The sequence below is a fragment of the Pangasianodon hypophthalmus genome, chromosome 22 (assembly GCF_027358585.1).
Source record: "Pangasianodon hypophthalmus isolate fPanHyp1 chromosome 22, fPanHyp1.pri, whole genome shotgun sequence".
Classification (NCBI taxonomy): Eukaryota; Metazoa; Chordata; class Actinopteri; order Siluriformes; family Pangasiidae; genus Pangasianodon; species Pangasianodon hypophthalmus.
In genome coordinates, this window is record NC_069731.1 from 17,345,116 (window position 1) to 17,361,687 (window position 16,572).

A 16,572-nucleotide genomic window follows, 5' to 3' on the forward strand; every position below is an offset into this window, starting at 1 on the left:
CCAGTGAACTGTTCAAAGTCTCCAAGAAATGTTTGTTATACTTCATCATACAAAGCTAAGATCATGTGGACATGGAGGTCCACCAAAACTGAAAAAAGTATGCGGCGCTTTGGAAGTTCTTCTCATGCATCCGGGTTTCATCTGGGTTCTCCGGTTTCCTCCCACCTCCCAAAAACCCATAAAGGGTGAATTCTCCTGCTATTCATTTATTCTTCCCGAGATAGGCTCCGGCTCCATGTTACCATACTTCATCATCCAGATCTAAGACCACGTGGACTGGGGGACCCACTGAGACATCAGAAGGTGGAAATAAAGACAAGGACTATTTGAGCTGGGAATGTTTAAAGCACGAGGGACAAACATGCTAGAAACAAAGTATAGTTGATAAGATCCAGAGCCAGGGGAGATTCCTGATTCCTGAACCTCATCATCAAGAATAACAGGTGGTGCTTCTTCTAATTCCTCCAAGATCAAACTCCAAGTAAGTAACCTCCAACATCCACCTTTTACCACCATGGTGGGGGGTCAGTGGAACTGCTGATAGGGGAAAAATCCAACTCCAATAAACCTCAGCAGGAGTTTTGTCTTTCCACAGGTCTAGCAGGTGGATTTATTAACAGGGCACTTAGAAAATTTAAGGTTGAACATAAGGTAGCATCTACGCAGAGTGAGTCACATAGTTATTTTAAGCTGCAACACGCCTTTGAGATTCAGGTGAAACTTGTTCTTGGTGGAATGCCAAACCCTACACCAGACGTTCCTTTTAATGGTATATAAAGTATATAGGTAAGAATTATTGCATTATGTAGTAGTATTACAGAAAAATGAATTATAGTCATTATATATAACTGGTTTTGTTTTTTCACATGTAGAATAATGCTGATGGATTGTGGATGACATGCAGGTGCTTCTTGCCATGCGAAGAATCAGATACGCATTGAGTTGGTGTCTAATAGACGGTGAGTCCTGATGTTATTTATTGTTTATATGCCTCTGGGTTTAATGCTTGGTCACTTTGATAACACAGGATTATAAATCAGCAAATAATGACTTCATAATCTACATAATTTGTATTAATGTTATCATAATGTTATCAAGAGTTAACAAGATCTGAATACTACCATTATTAATGGCTATATATATATATATATATATATATATATATATATATATATATATATATATATATATATATATATATATATATACGTATATATATATACGCTAAGGAATAGTGGACACAATTTATCAAGTTGAAGATTATTGCATGTTTATTTGTGGACAGTATGGTAAAGTGAACTACTCTAGGGGTTTCACAAAATTTGATTCACCTAAAAGCATTTGTTCAAAAGAATCGACTCAGTAAAGTGATTCACGTTGACCATCACATGCTTATGTCTATCAGCAAATATCCTTCACCTGTTACTGCACATCCCTGATTCTACAGTTTACTTGAAATTTTAATAATCTAAATTAATAAATTCATACAAAAAAGGACACAAAGTCAAACTTTATTCACAATCCACCCCATTCACCTTGCCAGATTGGACTGAAACCCTCCTACCAGCAATTAAAGCCAGCTCAAACTTTATGAATAAAACTTCCCTTAACTGTAAATATGATTAATAACATTTAATGTAAATGTCTTCCTCAATTTGAATAACACCACATTATAGATACCAGTTATAATTCCATATTTTCTTTTTTTATATCCCAGTGAGATTAAAAATAGCCCAAATGGGAGGGAAACTGTCCAGTCTCACAACACTGTTCACCTTTAACTGTCCCTGCTTGACAGCCTGGGCCACAGTGCTTCCCCTCACCAGCTCCGGATGTGTTAGAGATTTATCCTCGACAGTTTTTTTTTTTTTTTTACTTTATTTTTCTTTGAATGTACTCTAGTTTTTGGGTGTCAAGGGGATTTTGGTTGATTTAAACGCCCAACTTGCTAAAGGTTGCTCAAGGTTAGTACAGCAGGTGCTGCTTTTAACCACTGGAGAGTTACTAACAGATGACACATACATATTCATCACTATATAATGAAAAAAGTTCAATTTAACCTTCATTTAATTTTACATGCATGCATTGTTCCCATGTTAGTAACAAAAATGAGCAGTTTGCCCTTTTTTGCTGTGAAGATGTGAAGGTAACTTACAAAAAGCACACACTGGAAAGATTGTGATGCTTAAATTGTAACAATTGAGAAGACAGAAAGAGCTGCAGTTAAAAATAGGGACTGCTGCATAGTGTAAGTGTCTCCAGGTTGACAGATGATTTTTCCTTCCTCTGTAAATGCTTGAGGACTTTTCTGGACTTTGCAATCACATGGCAAGCTGCAAACCTTCACAATATCACCAATATCTGAACAATTTTGATAAAAGTACAATGCTTTTAGTTTGTTTTAGATGAAAAACAATAGTGTATGTGTCATTTTCAATTTCCTTTTGTGTAACTGCAGAATACATATGACTGGATATTTATTGAATGTATGTCAGTAAATGTTTATTGATTCCTAATGAATGTAGTATTTCAGGGGCAACTCAGTAATTAAATAGTAAACATGGGCTTTTGATCAATATTTTTGCTGACAAAATCAGTGCATGTTTCTCTATTCCTGAGAATTTCACCAAATGTTGATTCATTCCTAAATATATTAGAACTTAAATAAGACTTAGTAATTAAATAATGAAATGTATTTCCATTAATAATTTTACAAAAAGTTGAGTGTTTCAATACCAATGTTTCTCCATTCCACTAAGTGTGATGTATTTTTAAATTTATTTTTTAGGTGCCTGGGGTGTGTGATTTTTGCTTACGCACAATGGGGATCAAAGCAGCTCTTCCTAAGTATGAGCTCTATTTTTATTATGTGGTGCTGTCCATGGCAATGCTCTGGGCGGCCAGTTGGATTTTTGAGGTGTCCAGCAGTAAGTCTGAACACACACACACACACACCACACACACAGCATTCTCAGATCAGACCAAACCAAGCTGAATAAATTCTTTTTCTTATCATTATGTCAACAGTACACAAACTTTTTCAGCCACTACAACAGGTCAGCTATCGTCCTGCACTTTTCCCCCAACAAAAAGTTATTTATTTCTCCATCCAGAAGGACACATGGAGCCTCTGTATTGTCTGAAAGGCCAGAGCAGTGGAGTAGGGCCAGGTGCTGAGAGCTATGCAGGCCATGCAGCTCGGATCATGTGTCAGTATTAATACACTAGGCAGGGAAAGAAAAATAGGATGGTAACACTGTTTGTTGGTTCGAGGTCCTGGACTAACATGACAAAAAAGCCAAGATTGGCATTCAAAGACAACAGCAATAGAAAAGATATCAATTGTATGCGAGGCATCATAGTAATGAATCTCAAATTATGTTATTAATGTTGTACGCATAAAATTTACACTGCTGCTAATATTGCTAAATTACAGTGAAATGAATGAAATGTTACACTGTTGATAATGTTATATATATTTTTTGGCGTCCTTTTAAGCGAATGCAAACCGGAAGTCCCTCAAGTCCAACATCCAGCCCGGATGGTACTACTTTGGCAGAAAAATGGTGAGGTTCGGTTCCTTTCCAGCCCTAACTATGTCAGCCACGTTCGTGTAAATAGAACCCTGGTTAAATCTGTTCACCTCTTTACTGCAGGACACGGCTGATTCGGAGTGGATGATGTGGTTCTCCACGTTCCGTGAGCACATCGTCTTCGCCCTGTCTGGCCATGTCTTATTCGCCAAGATCTGCTCCATGCTGGCTCCTCAGGTGTGCCTCAAGCATTCATGCATTGTTTACAGGCTAGAGTACAATGCAACTATTGATATACATATATATTGTCTTAGATGAACCATTATCACACAAATGAAAATTAGCTACAAATTAAGTGTAATATAGAAAGTATAAAACTGAATGTGAGCTAGCATAGGGGTTGAGAGTATCTGGATAATCTCACAATTTCTGTATCAGTATCAGAAAATCTTAAATTTGCCAATTGCAGATTTGATCCTATAACATCACTACTTGTCCTTCTTTTCTTGTTACCATTTGTTTTGCTTAATAGAATTATTTAACAATATTATACACCAAATTATGTAGAATTGTGTTAAGACTATCCAGGATCTACTTACTACTCCAGGAGCCTAGCTAACATTAGTTTCAGTTTTAAAATTATTTGGTATGATATGTATTAAATTATACATGTGTATAACAGAGCACACATCCTCACACTCCATCTCTTCATCCATACAGTACCGGTCTGTGGTCTACATGGTGTATGGTGCTCTTGCCGTTCTCACGAGTATGGGTTGGACCTATGTGATGCTCATCCTCTCATACTGCGTGATGCTCTACAGCATCTCACTCGTCAAACTCCGCTGGCTCTGTTTCACCGCCGGACTCACCACGCTCGCCACTTTTAAGATGGAGCCTTTTGTTTCCTGGCAGGTAGCTATCACATATATTAAAAAAAATCTTTAGTAGCATATAGGTAAACATGTAGTTGTTTCTTTCTAGTATTCTTTAAACTGATATTTAGTATATTCTGGCCATCCATCTGTCAGGTTCTTCAATTTCCACACAGGACCTCATGAGATGCTATATTCTCATATGACTGTATATTGTCATGTAACACAGTACATCACATAACCTTCCCAAATCCTAGCTTCTAGTCAATTCTTAGCAAATTCCCAGCAGGAAGGTGTTTGATCATGGCCGTCACTGATTCGCAGGCTGGGTTCGTGAGCGGAGACTTTACTCTGCGCCCGGTGCTCTTTTATGGTGGCTGCGGCTTCACCATCATGCGCTGCATGAGCTTCGCTCTGGAGAACTGTGAGAGGAAAGAGGGTCACTACAGCATCCTGGAGCTGCTCAAGTACAACTTCTACCTCCCTTTTTTCTACTTCGGACCCATCATGACCTTCGATAAATTCTATATCCAGGTACGCAGTTTATCAGCAGTCCAAACTAACAGACCTTTTAAGGAGGAAAAGAAAAATGATATCTTGTTGAAAATGGTTTTCTGTTGATGTATGACTTTAATTTTTGGAAATTTTCTTTTAAATTTTTAGTTTTTGTGTTTTTATAGAAATACACAAAGAACCTATTGTGCTGTTGCACTCTCACACATAAGCAAGCTGAATTGCTTCTACAAGCTCATTTTATGTACCTTAGACTTATTTGGTTATTTATTATGAGTTTTACACATTTTAATACATTTTAATTCATTTTTAGTCCAAAAGGTTATGTCATCTTGTCCCAAACAGGCTAATAATCCAGAATTGAGCCGTAAAGAGAGAGAGATGTGGAACATTTCCATCCAGGCCTTATTACACCTGGGAGTTATCATCATGGTGGCTATCATATTCCACTTCATGTATATTCTGACCCTTCCAAGTGACATGAAGCTGCTGAAACACCTCTCAGATTGGACTATCGGTGTGTGTAATGTGTGTGACCCATTCTAATATATTTAATGCTTTAAGTGATCATTTCCATTCATTGCCATTGCTTTGTTGTGTCTTCCATCCCAGCGGGTTTGGCGTACATGAATCTGGTGTATGACTGGGTGAAAGCCGCTGTGATGTTTGGTGTTATAAACACAGTGTCTCGACTGGACCACCTGGATCCTCCCAAACCTCCCAAATGCATCACAATGCTCTATGTCTTCTCTGAAACGTCAGTGCGCACCTCATTCAAATTTATTCTCTCATTTAATGTGTTCACTAAACGAGATCATGAAAGTTGACTTTCTTTCTAAAGGCACTTTGATCGAGGAATCAATGACTGGCTCTGCAAGTAAGTATCAAAAAGTCATCTTCTCCATCTGTAATGTGTTTTTAAATTACCACAGGCTCCATAAGGAAGAGTTCACTACCAAAAAAAACTGGTTTGTTTGATCAAAAATAAATAGTTTTTTTTCCTCAGTCAATAATTATTATGTATACACATTTATTAAAACTGGTACAATCCATTTTTCAATCTGTTTGAGTAACCATTATATGAAATTAAAGTTAATGTAAAAGTTTTTTCACATTGCTGTGATGCCCTGCCACTGTATGTGATCGCATTTTAAGGCCAGAGTGTGCCTTCACTGAAATATAACGCATGTGTTGTCTAGAGTATGGACATAGACTGCATAATATAGCAGGAATTTTCTATTCTTATAGTTTCTAGCTAGAAAGCTTGGCCAAACTCATGCACCAGTTTGCACTCCATGTAAAATGTGACATTGATTAACATGGTAGTATTGGAAGTGGCACTACGTGAGAACAAAATACAGTAATCTACGCTTAACACTGAATTCATTATTGTCTCTAGTGCTATTTCAGTTAATAAGAACAAACAAATGAATTTGTTTAAGAAATAAATTTCAACAAAACTGTATTAGTTCTGCTAAATGCTGTAAATGTCTTCTAAACTGTGTTCTTGGTAGTGGACTCAGATTTTTGGATCATAACGTATATTTTCTAAACATAAAAATTGACAAACATTTTTTTTAAGGGATATCTACATACATCTGAGTGCAAAAGTTTGCATTCCCCATTTTATTTATTTTTAAATACAGAAGGTACCTCTATTTTACAATTGTACACACAACTGAATTCCAAAATGCTAAAAAAAAAAAAAATTTAATTCATCCTACAATAAGAAAACTAAAAATGTAGGGCAGAAGAATATTTTGTAAAAGTTTCGCTATGACCTTATTGGTCCTCAGACTTGATCCAAATGTGGCAATGTTAAAACAGAGAAAAAAAAATCTTTTTGTGTCAAGAATGTGCAAAAAATTTGCACTCAACTGTATACACAGTATCTACTGTTTGAATTACTTTGCAGTGTTGCAGTGTGTAAAACTGCAGCATTCAGCTGAATGTGAACTTTGCAGGTACGTGTATAATTATCTCGGTGGTAAACATGATAATGTGCTGGATGAGTTGATCGCCTCACTCTGCACGTACGGCATCACGGCGCTGTGGCTCGGGCCGGGCTGGGTCGTCCTCATCTGGGCTTTCTTCAACTGCTTCGGCCTCAACTTTGAGCTGTGGATATCCAAGTTCTTCTCCATGGAGCCCTTCTTTACCATTGAGGTAAGAGCACAGAGGAAGTGGAGAAAGGAAACACTGGAGAGATGGTTGTAGTATAGTATAGGTACAGTGCACATGACAAAAGGCAGATTTACACCCTGCCGTGGATAGAAATCATCGTTGCAATCAGTGCATCTTATTGAATTAACTTAAAGGAGGTCTAAAATAGCAATTAAGGCTGGATTACAGATTTATTATTTTGATCAAGCTCACAACCAGCCACAGCAGTGGAAACAATATTAATGTTTTTAACATTTGTACATATCGATTTGACTTTATTCATACTCATATATTAATTTTTTTTCTTTTACACTTTCCTTTTCAAACATTGTATTCAAACATTATTCAAACACATTGTAATGTTATTTTAGTGCTTTTACTTTTTACTTTCTTTTTAACTACTTTTTGAAGCTGTGACAGATAATAAAGTTGTCTCACAGCCATCATATTTTAATCATAATCACAACTTTTGGTTTTGCTTAGTTGAATAACTGCAGTTATGATGATACCAGGGACCTTAGGTATATTTGGTTTTTGTAAAGACATTTCAAGTGATATGTATGGTTGAGATTGTGATCTAATGCCACAATAAGAGCATATTGTTTAACTGTATGATTAGATGTATACTGTTATTAATTTTGTTACGGGGCTCAGTGCTACAATGTATAATAGCATGGTGCAGGGCCCACTTATCTGAGAGGACAGTATATGGTGTGGCAGTGGAGATGGGCCTCCAAACCGTTCCACCTGAAAGCAAGCACCTCGAGTGGGGCACGAACCCAGGAGGTTGTGTGCATCAAGCTGTAGCCCTGACTGCTGAGCTAACCCCGGCCACAGAGCTAACCCCAGGGGTAGTAGGGGTGAGTGCTGTAGTGCTTATGTGGTACTGTGAAAGGTACAGGATTGGGAAACTCAGAGCCTACAGCTCAACAGAAAAGCACCACAGCGTAAATAACAAAATGGCCCTGTTATTTGGTTGAAAGAACTAAATATTTCCTTAATATTAAATATATCCAGCCCTGAACCTCAATATTCACTTCCCTAAACATGAACCTCAATATTCACTTCTCTAAACATGAACCTCAATATTCACTTCTCTAAACATGAACCTCAATATTCACTTCTCTAAACCTCAATATTCACTTCCCTAAACACGAACCTCAATATTCACTTCCCTAAACATGAACCTCAGTATTCACTTCCCTAAACATGAACCTCAATATTCACTTCCCTAAACATGAACCTCAATAGTCACTTCTCTAAACACGAACCTCAATAGTCACTTCTCTAAACATGAACCTCAATAGTCACTTCTCTAAACATGAACCTCAATATTCACTTCTCTAAATATGAACCTCAATATTCACTTCTCTAAATATGAACCTCAATATTCACTTTTCTAAACCTCAATATTCACTTCCCTAAACACGAACCTCAATATTCACTTCCCTAAACATGAACCTCAATATTCACTTCTCTAAACCTCAATATTCACTTCCCTAAACATGAACCTCAATATTCACTTCTCTAAACCTCAATATTCACTTCTCTAAACATGAACCTCAATATTCACTTCCCTAAACCTCAATATTCACTTCCCTAAACACGAACCTCAATATTCACTTCCCTAAACACGAACCTCAATATTCACTTCCCTAAACACGAACCTCAATATTCACTTCTCTAAACATGAACCTCAATATTCACTTCTCTAAACATGAACCTCAATATTCACTTCTCTAAACCTCAATATTCACTTCCCTAAACACGAACCTCAATATTCACTTCCCTAAACATGAACCTCAATATTCACTTTTCTAAACCTCAATATTTACTTCCCTAAACATGAACCTCAATATTCACTTTTCTAAACCTCAATATTTACTTCCCTAAACATGAACCTCAATATTCACTTCCCTAAACATGAACCTCAATATTCACTTCTCTAAACCTCAATATTCACTTCCCTAAACATGAACCTCAATATTCACTTCCCTAAACATGAACCTCAATATTCACTTCTCTGAATCTTGACTCATTTATATTAATTAGCCAGAGCAACATGCTACCCCTCTCCTGGCTGGTACAGCTCTATGTCCGCACGCGCAGTGAGGCGCTCGGAGGGCTTATGAAGAAGCGCGGCCAGGTGCTGCACGTTCACGCTGATTACCTGCGCGAGAGCGCCGCGTTATAAAAGGCCGCCCAGGTGGCTGTGGATTTGCCTGAAAAGGCATCCGAGGCGGTATAAATTCAGGGTCTAATAATTTTATTCACAATATAAAAGATAGTTATTTAATGCGACTAAGCATCTTACTTTGAAAAATCAAGCTATTTGTTTAGTGCGCACCGAATTAGCTGAATAGTGAATTTAATATTGAGGAAAAAAAAAGAAAAAAAAAGCTTTTTTAGGCATTATCATGTAGCCCTAAAGTGACTCGAGTTAAACTGACCCGTGTTAACTGTATTCTCTTATTTTTTATGCCTCAGACGGCGATGTCTGAATCCATGTCTCGCAGAATTAGAGCTGTATTTAATACCTTCAATTTCTGGAGTATTGTCCTGTACAACATCCTGGTCCTCAACAGTCCTGACTTTGCAAAGCTGGTTGCCAGGAGGTTACTGCTGAAAGGTAAAAACCTGTAAATGTGTAAGTAGCTGTGAATTCAGGGTTTAATCACAGTTTAATCTACAGTCACTGCTTTCTGAATGTCTCAATCTCAAAAACTAGCATTATAATATATTTAGTAACTTTATAGTATAGTAGTTTTATAATAATTACTTTATATTAATTTTAAAATAACAAAAACTAACTTACATTTGAAGAGGATTGCTTTCAGCACTTAATGGTTTATAAATCCAAATTAAAATTTTAGAAATTTCTAGTTTCCTCTTATTTTTGCATGATGAGCTTAAAATACATTTATAGCCTGTGTCATGAGGATGAGATTCTCTCTCTTTCATGATAGATAGATAGAGAGAGATCTCCAGAAAAGTTTCCCCATAGTGCATTGCTTTTAAATCATAGTGTAACTGTGCAAGCAAAAATCAAACCTTTCTCCTTCTTATAGGTTTCCCCTTATCCACCATCACTGTGATGTTTGTGACCTATTGCCTGGTGCAGATAATAAAAGAGAGAGAAAGGAAGCAGGCTTTGATTGATGACCCTGATCCCGTACCTCCTCCAACCACCATCAAGCCCCAAACCGAGGCCTTAGCCACTGCTGTGGATCCCAACAAGGAAAAGTCAGAGTAGGAACACGTTACTCTGTTTAGACTATTTTTATGGGTTTGAGTTGTTTATTGCAAAAAAAACATAGTGGGGGGACACAGAATTACATAACTTAGAAAGTATATGAAGGGTTTTTACACAGAACAAATACACAACTAGCATGTGTAATTTAGTAGCTTATCATTGCAGCTGTTACATGATGGCACTGTTTACTGCAAATATGTTGAAAGATCTCTTATAACTGTACATAAACTCTTGCTCTAAGAAATAAAGACTGAAAATGTTTCCAAGTGCTTAAATATGACTGTTACTGTGTATTACCACTTTCATTTACACACACACACACACACACACACACACACACACACAAAACCTGAGAATGTCAGCACCAGGTGAATCATTTCACTACTCACTGCAAGTTCCCACGTGTAGAGCATGACAGAAACCTGCTCTAATATTATATAACCAGCCATTGTTTCATTGTCATCTGACGCATCTTGCTTCTATCACACCAAATATCAAATCAAACCGAGTGATCCATATAATGACTCATTCATGCTGCTTCTTGTTAATCTCTTCACACTGTGGTATTTCTGTAACTTGACTTCTGTAAGCATATAAGCACAGTCTGTCTGTCTCTCACTCTCTGCTCATGTTCAGCTGCTCTGGAAAAAACTGGTATAAAATTCTCTTCATTCTTTTGCATCATGTGTGAGATGAATCTTACAATATTTACATTTGTCATGTACAGTACATGGTATGCATCAGCATTTTCTTGTAAACTAGCTAAAGTTCATGACTAAAATTTGCACATTTGTTGTATCAAACACATGGATTTCAGATTCTGATGTTTTTTCCTTATGTATGTCATAGTTTTCCCCTTGTGTGAAAAATTAAGTTATTCTAGGCATGTTCATATAATGACTGTTATTGAGAGATTCTGGAAAAGAAAAACAGCAGATTTCTAGTAATTTTGTCAACAAAAAAAAAAAGAGTCATTTTTGCTAGTTTCCTTAGTTCTGAAGCAAAACTAAGATTCAGCTTACGAGTTGACTCAGTTATCCAAATCTACACACTATTTTTGGATCACCAAAAAAAAGAAAAAAAAAAACCCTGATTAACCCTGGGATCTATGGAAGTGATTCATACATTAAAAATAAATGTTGCACCTTCATATAAAATCACCTTGTTTTTAAAGTAGGATTGGGGAAACTGCCATGTTCCAAAAGAGAAAATATTGAATAACTCAAGAGATTGAAAAAAAAAAAACTAAATAAAAATCAATAGAATAAGTGAAAATCAGCTAAGCCTCAAACCAAGAGAAACTGTTTGAGACCCAAAAGGTTAACAAATTAAATCTAAAAGCACATTATTCAGTAACTACTAAGAATGATTCATTGACTACAGCGAATCTAATCGGAAAGGAAAGGTAGGGTTCCTTAAAGAGGTCTATGGAGAGTTAAGGGTTGCGACCTTAATGTGGTTTCTCTAAAAGGGAAACAGTCTGTTGTAATGTTCTAGATTGAATCTTTAAGGGTTCTTCATGGTATTTACAAGAATGTAAAAGTGGAGTTGCTGATGGTTCCTGTGAATTTAATGGGTTAATCAAGCATTGTATATGTAAAATGGACCGTAACTATATAATAACAGCATAGTTGTATGCTTGCAATAACTGATAATTCAGAACTGACATCATGACAGTGGGATCATCAGGACTTCTTTCAGTTTGTATCTCTGAAGGAACCCTTAAAGATTCTAGGTAGAACCCTACAGCAGAGTGTTATCAGAGTAGTCAAAGCAGATATGCTTAATAAATCTAAAAATCATTAATTATCCATAGAAGTATAGACTGTATGGTATGAAATTGGCTATATATTAAATAGGTTCCTTGATGGTTCTTTAGATAGTTAAGGATAGTTAAGTTCCAGCTTTCTAAAAGGATTCTACTTGGAATCTACTCTGAAAGGAAACTCTATGTTGTAGACCATGTAGTACCCACAGAGGGTTCTCACAAAGAGAAAAAATGAAGAAATATTCAGAGTACTAGATGGAACCTTTTTTCTAAAGGTATATATTGAGAATGGCATTTTTTAAGAGTGCATGGGGTAGCACTGTTAAAAACCTCTGATCTCACCTATTTGCCTCGTGTCCTTATGACTCAGGAAAAGCTGCTGCCTCATAGGAGGCAGTGTGTCAGCTGTTGTGCTTGTATCTCTTATGTACCAGAATAGCCTCCACACCCGGTGAGGGTTTAACCTATAAATAGGCTTCTAGATAGAGTTTGGGTGAAGTGTTGGGACAGCTGAGGAAGTCTGCTAACCAGGCCCTGCCTCATTTTTCTGGATTGGACACTGACAGAAGCAGAGCTGGCATAAGTACTGCCTGAAAAACTGGAAGAACCTGAATTGAGGTTGTCACAGAATTCAAACAACCATGGCTCTGCCGATAGACCCCATGGAGGAGCCTCGAATATACCAGCAGACGCTGCTGCAGGATGGCCTCTGCGACCTGCTGGAAAATGACACCATGGTGGACTGTGTGCTGAAGATCAAGGACAAGGAGTTCCCCTGCCATCGCCTTGTGCTGGCTGCTTGTAGCTCCTACTTCCGGGCATTTTTTAAATCAGGTGTGGAAGCAAGCAAACAGCGTGAAATTGTCCTGGAGGATGTTGAACCTGGTGTCATGGGTATGATTCTGAAATACCTCTACACATCAAGCATCAATGTGACTGAGCAGAATGTCCAAGACATCTTCGCTCTCGCCAACATGCTCCAGATCCCTTCCATTTTCACAGTATGTGTCTCTTTCCTGCAGAAGCGCTTGAGCTTGAGCAACTGCCTGGCCATCTTTCGCCTGGGATTGATGCTCGACTGCCCTCGGTTGGCTATCTCAGCCCGGAACTTCGCCTGTGAGCGTTTTCAGCTGATCACACGAGATGAGGAGTTCCTACAACTAAGTCCCAGCGAGTTAGGGGCCATCTTGGCCTCGGACTCACTGAATGTGGAAACAGAGCAGGCTGTATTTGAGGCTCTGATTAAATGGGTGGGCTGTGACAAGGACAAACGTCTTGAGGAACTCCCAACACTACTGGACTGTGTGCGCTTCCGACTCGTCCCTGAAGACTATTTTGCAGAGCAGGTGGAGCAACACGAGTGGCTGCGATCTAACCCAGAAATTACCAAGAAATTGCAACTGGTCAAAGATGCTCATGCTGGGAAGCTTCCAGAGGCCAAGAAGACCTTGACAAATAAGAAAAGCAAGGAGAAGAAGACAGAGGAAGATGGTGAAGAGGAAGAAGAAGATCAGGAAGAGTTACTTCCTGGAATCCTGAATGATAATTTAAGGTTTGGCATGTTCCTTAGAGACTTAATATTTATGATAAGTGACACAAGTTCAGTGGCTTACGACCCTACAGGAAACGACTGCTATGTGGCGTCAATATCCAGCCAGGTTCCAAAAAATCACTGCAGCATTGTAACCAAAGAGAACCAGATCTTTGTGGCTGGTGGACTTTTCTTCAATGAACAGAATGAAGAGGAACAGGTTAACTCATACTTTTTACAGGTACAGACCCAGTAACATTCAACCCAGACCTTAGTTTAGCTTAGAAAATGTAGAAAATGTTTAAGATGCTCCCCGCTGTCCCCAACACCAATTGTAAAGTTTGTTCAACCTGTTCATTTATTCAACCAATATGTAAGCACACATAAAATCACCATAGTTGTAATTATTTCTATATTACATTTATGTACAATGATGTAGATCTGAAAATCACCTCTTACCCGTAACAGTTTGACCCCGCAAGTTCAGATTGGCTAGGAATGCCCCCCATGCCCTCACCACGCTTCCTGTTTGCCATGGGTGAAGCAGAGAACGCCATCTTTGTAATCGGTGGGAAGGAGTTAAAGGAGGGAGAACAAACTTTGGATTCAGTCCTAGTTTATGACAGACAGTGAGTATTTAACATTACAGAAACATACATCATGATGTGATTACTTCAAACATTTATAATTTCTTTCATTTCAATCAAGATCTTTCAAATGGAAAGAGTCAGTTCCACTTCCCTATGCGGTATATGGCCATGGAACCGTGTCTCATGATGGAACTGTGTATGTCATAGGAGGAAAAGAAGACAGCAAGTAAGTTCTTCTTGAACAAAAGTCCTTCATTTCCTAACCTTTGTTGATTCTGATACAAGTCTTCTTGTCTTGCTTGTAGACAGTGCTTGAACAGAGTTTGTGCTTATGACACAAAGAACAGTGAATGGAAGGATCTTGCACCACTGAAGACTGCACGATCACTGTTTGGCGTCACTGTTTATAAGGGCAAGATCTATGTGGCTGGAGGTGTCACAGAGACCGGCCTCACTGGCACCATGGAGGTTTACGACATTAAATCAAACAAGTCAGTGCAACAAAATGACACAAAAATATTGACATAATATCATACTCATACTAAAGGCCAAAATCATTTAGATTGGCATCTAATCCAAATATAAGTAGTCTGAATAACTGATTAAATGATATTTTTGCAGGTGGTCTGAGTTTGTTGACTTTCCTCAGGAGCGCAGCTCCCTCAGCCTGATCACAGTGGGTAATGCCATCTACGCTGTGGGTGGCTTCGCAATGTTTCCAAGTGAAAACAGTGAAGAGCTCACACCAAGAGAGATGAATGACATTTGGAGGTAGAGTATCGGGTCAAATTGTCTGTAACACATAAGTTCAAATTTCTTGTGCCTTGAAGTTGATGTCAGAGATTTTTAAGTAAGAAAACTATGCAATCATTGGCCAAGTTCTCCTCACATTCTTGCAGTTGCCAATAAAATATGTACCAAGGAGAAATGCCAGTGCCCCAGGCACTTGAAAGGGGAAAAGATCCAAATGATGTAGACCACCAACATCTAACCAATTAGGACTAGGAGGCATCTTTACTTGCTTGTCATTATGAAGGCCTCTAGCTTGTGTGCATATGTTTTTGGGGTATAATGTTGGTGGGACCATTGAAGAAAGGAGCAGCATTTGTTTTGATTTTCAATTTTAAATCAGTTAGCGTCGGATAACACCCAGCAAAATCTCTGACTATACCATTAATCATTCTAATAACAACAGATTAACATCAGTAGTATTTTGGCGATCCATAATAAATGAGTGGAAATTTCTACAAGTGACATCATATGCTTTTCTGCAGGTATGATGAAAGTGAGAGGAAGTGGAGTGGTATCCTGAGAGAGATTCGCTATGCTTCAGGTGCCACCGTGTTGGGTGTTCGTCTCAACACACTGAGACTCACTAAAATGTGAAACATGAAACCAATGGAACAACTGTTTGTACTCACTTGAGACCCAGTCTTTTTTCTTTTTTTTTTCAATTTTTCTAATAAAGTTCGGTTTTATCAGACAGAAAGTGTGACATATGAGAACAAGAGCACTAAAAAACTGGAACTGTGCTTTTTTCCATTGACCAGTTTTAGATGTATGTTTTTTAAAATCACCAAGTTTGGCACCTGCAAGAACTTATGGTACCTGGAGACACGGCTTTCAGCACTATTCATTGCTGATTGGTTGTGCTTACTATATCAGACCAAAAACTGAATAAAGGAATGAAAACCCAGAAAAATCAGGTGTATGTGCTGTCAGTAGCAACATTGTGCTGTTACATTTCATCTACTTGCATGTTTCATTTCTCAAAAAATATACTCATACTATAAAAAAATATAAAATATATATACTCATACAGCACTAACAATATCATTATAGCATAACTCCCATCCATAGAAACAGCTGTCTGAACATATTCGGTGTGACTTTAGAGGGCTTAGTAAGTTAACAATGTCCCTATTATGCTATTACCACTTTGTCAGATTTTCTCAGTGGAGGGTTAGATCAAAATTATTTTCATTTCCTCATGGTGCAGACTTTGGTTATAACTTAGAAAATTTAAAAACACTATCAATTAATATCAGTAATTTTGTTTCAGCTTGGTTCAGTTCTTGTTTTTTACTGTGCAGGAAAAAGTCATTAAAATCTCTGGCTTAATTTCAGATAAAATTATAGTTTTACTGTTATTACCATTACTGTTAACAATGTATGTCATCTACAGTAATTAGAATTAAATTGCAGAATATTCTCCATAAACTTGTTATTTCTACCTATTATGGTGTTATGATTAGCACTAGGGCTGCATAATAAGACAGTATAATATCAACATTGTGATAAAGTATGTCAAAATACACTTTTATAAGATATTGTGGATATCATCAA

At 37.6% G+C, this 16,572-nt stretch overlaps 2 protein-coding genes across 3 annotated transcripts; both read left to right on the top strand.

Moving 5' to 3' along the window:
• Window positions 1–723: 723 nt before the first annotated feature.
• hhatlb (hedgehog acyltransferase like, b) lies at window positions 724–10,612 on the top strand. 2 transcript variants are annotated; one of them, XM_034297884.2, is made up of 13 exons: window positions 724–786; window positions 873–959; window positions 2,789–2,927; window positions 3,499–3,566; window positions 3,657–3,770; window positions 4,254–4,448; window positions 4,733–4,942; window positions 5,267–5,438; window positions 5,534–5,678; window positions 5,763–5,798; window positions 6,886–7,087; window positions 9,572–9,713; window positions 10,153–10,612. In XM_034297884.2, exons 3-13 carry the CDS (start codon window positions 2,822–2,824, stop codon window positions 10,335–10,337), a joined length of 1,575 nt encoding a protein of 524 aa, XP_034153775.2. In that variant the 5' UTR covers window positions 724–786; window positions 873–959; window positions 2,789–2,821; the 3' UTR covers window positions 10,338–10,612. The 2 variants fall into 2 exon arrangements, with proteins under 2 accessions (XP_034153775.2, XP_026793702.3); XM_026937901.3 differs by lacking the exons at window positions 724–786; window positions 873–959 and adding an exon at window positions 1,777–1,964.
• A 1,968-nt stretch (window positions 10,613–12,580) lies between these two features.
• On the top strand, window positions 12,581–16,553 carry klhl40b (kelch-like family member 40b). Its single transcript, XM_026937903.3, has 6 exons — window positions 12,581–13,877; window positions 14,105–14,265; window positions 14,345–14,452; window positions 14,532–14,717; window positions 14,848–14,997; window positions 15,501–16,553. Exons 1-6 carry the CDS (start codon window positions 12,747–12,749, stop codon window positions 15,610–15,612), a joined length of 1,848 nt encoding a protein of 615 aa, XP_026793704.3. The 5' UTR covers window positions 12,581–12,746; the 3' UTR covers window positions 15,613–16,553.
• The last annotated feature ends 19 nt before the right edge of the window (window positions 16,554–16,572 follow it).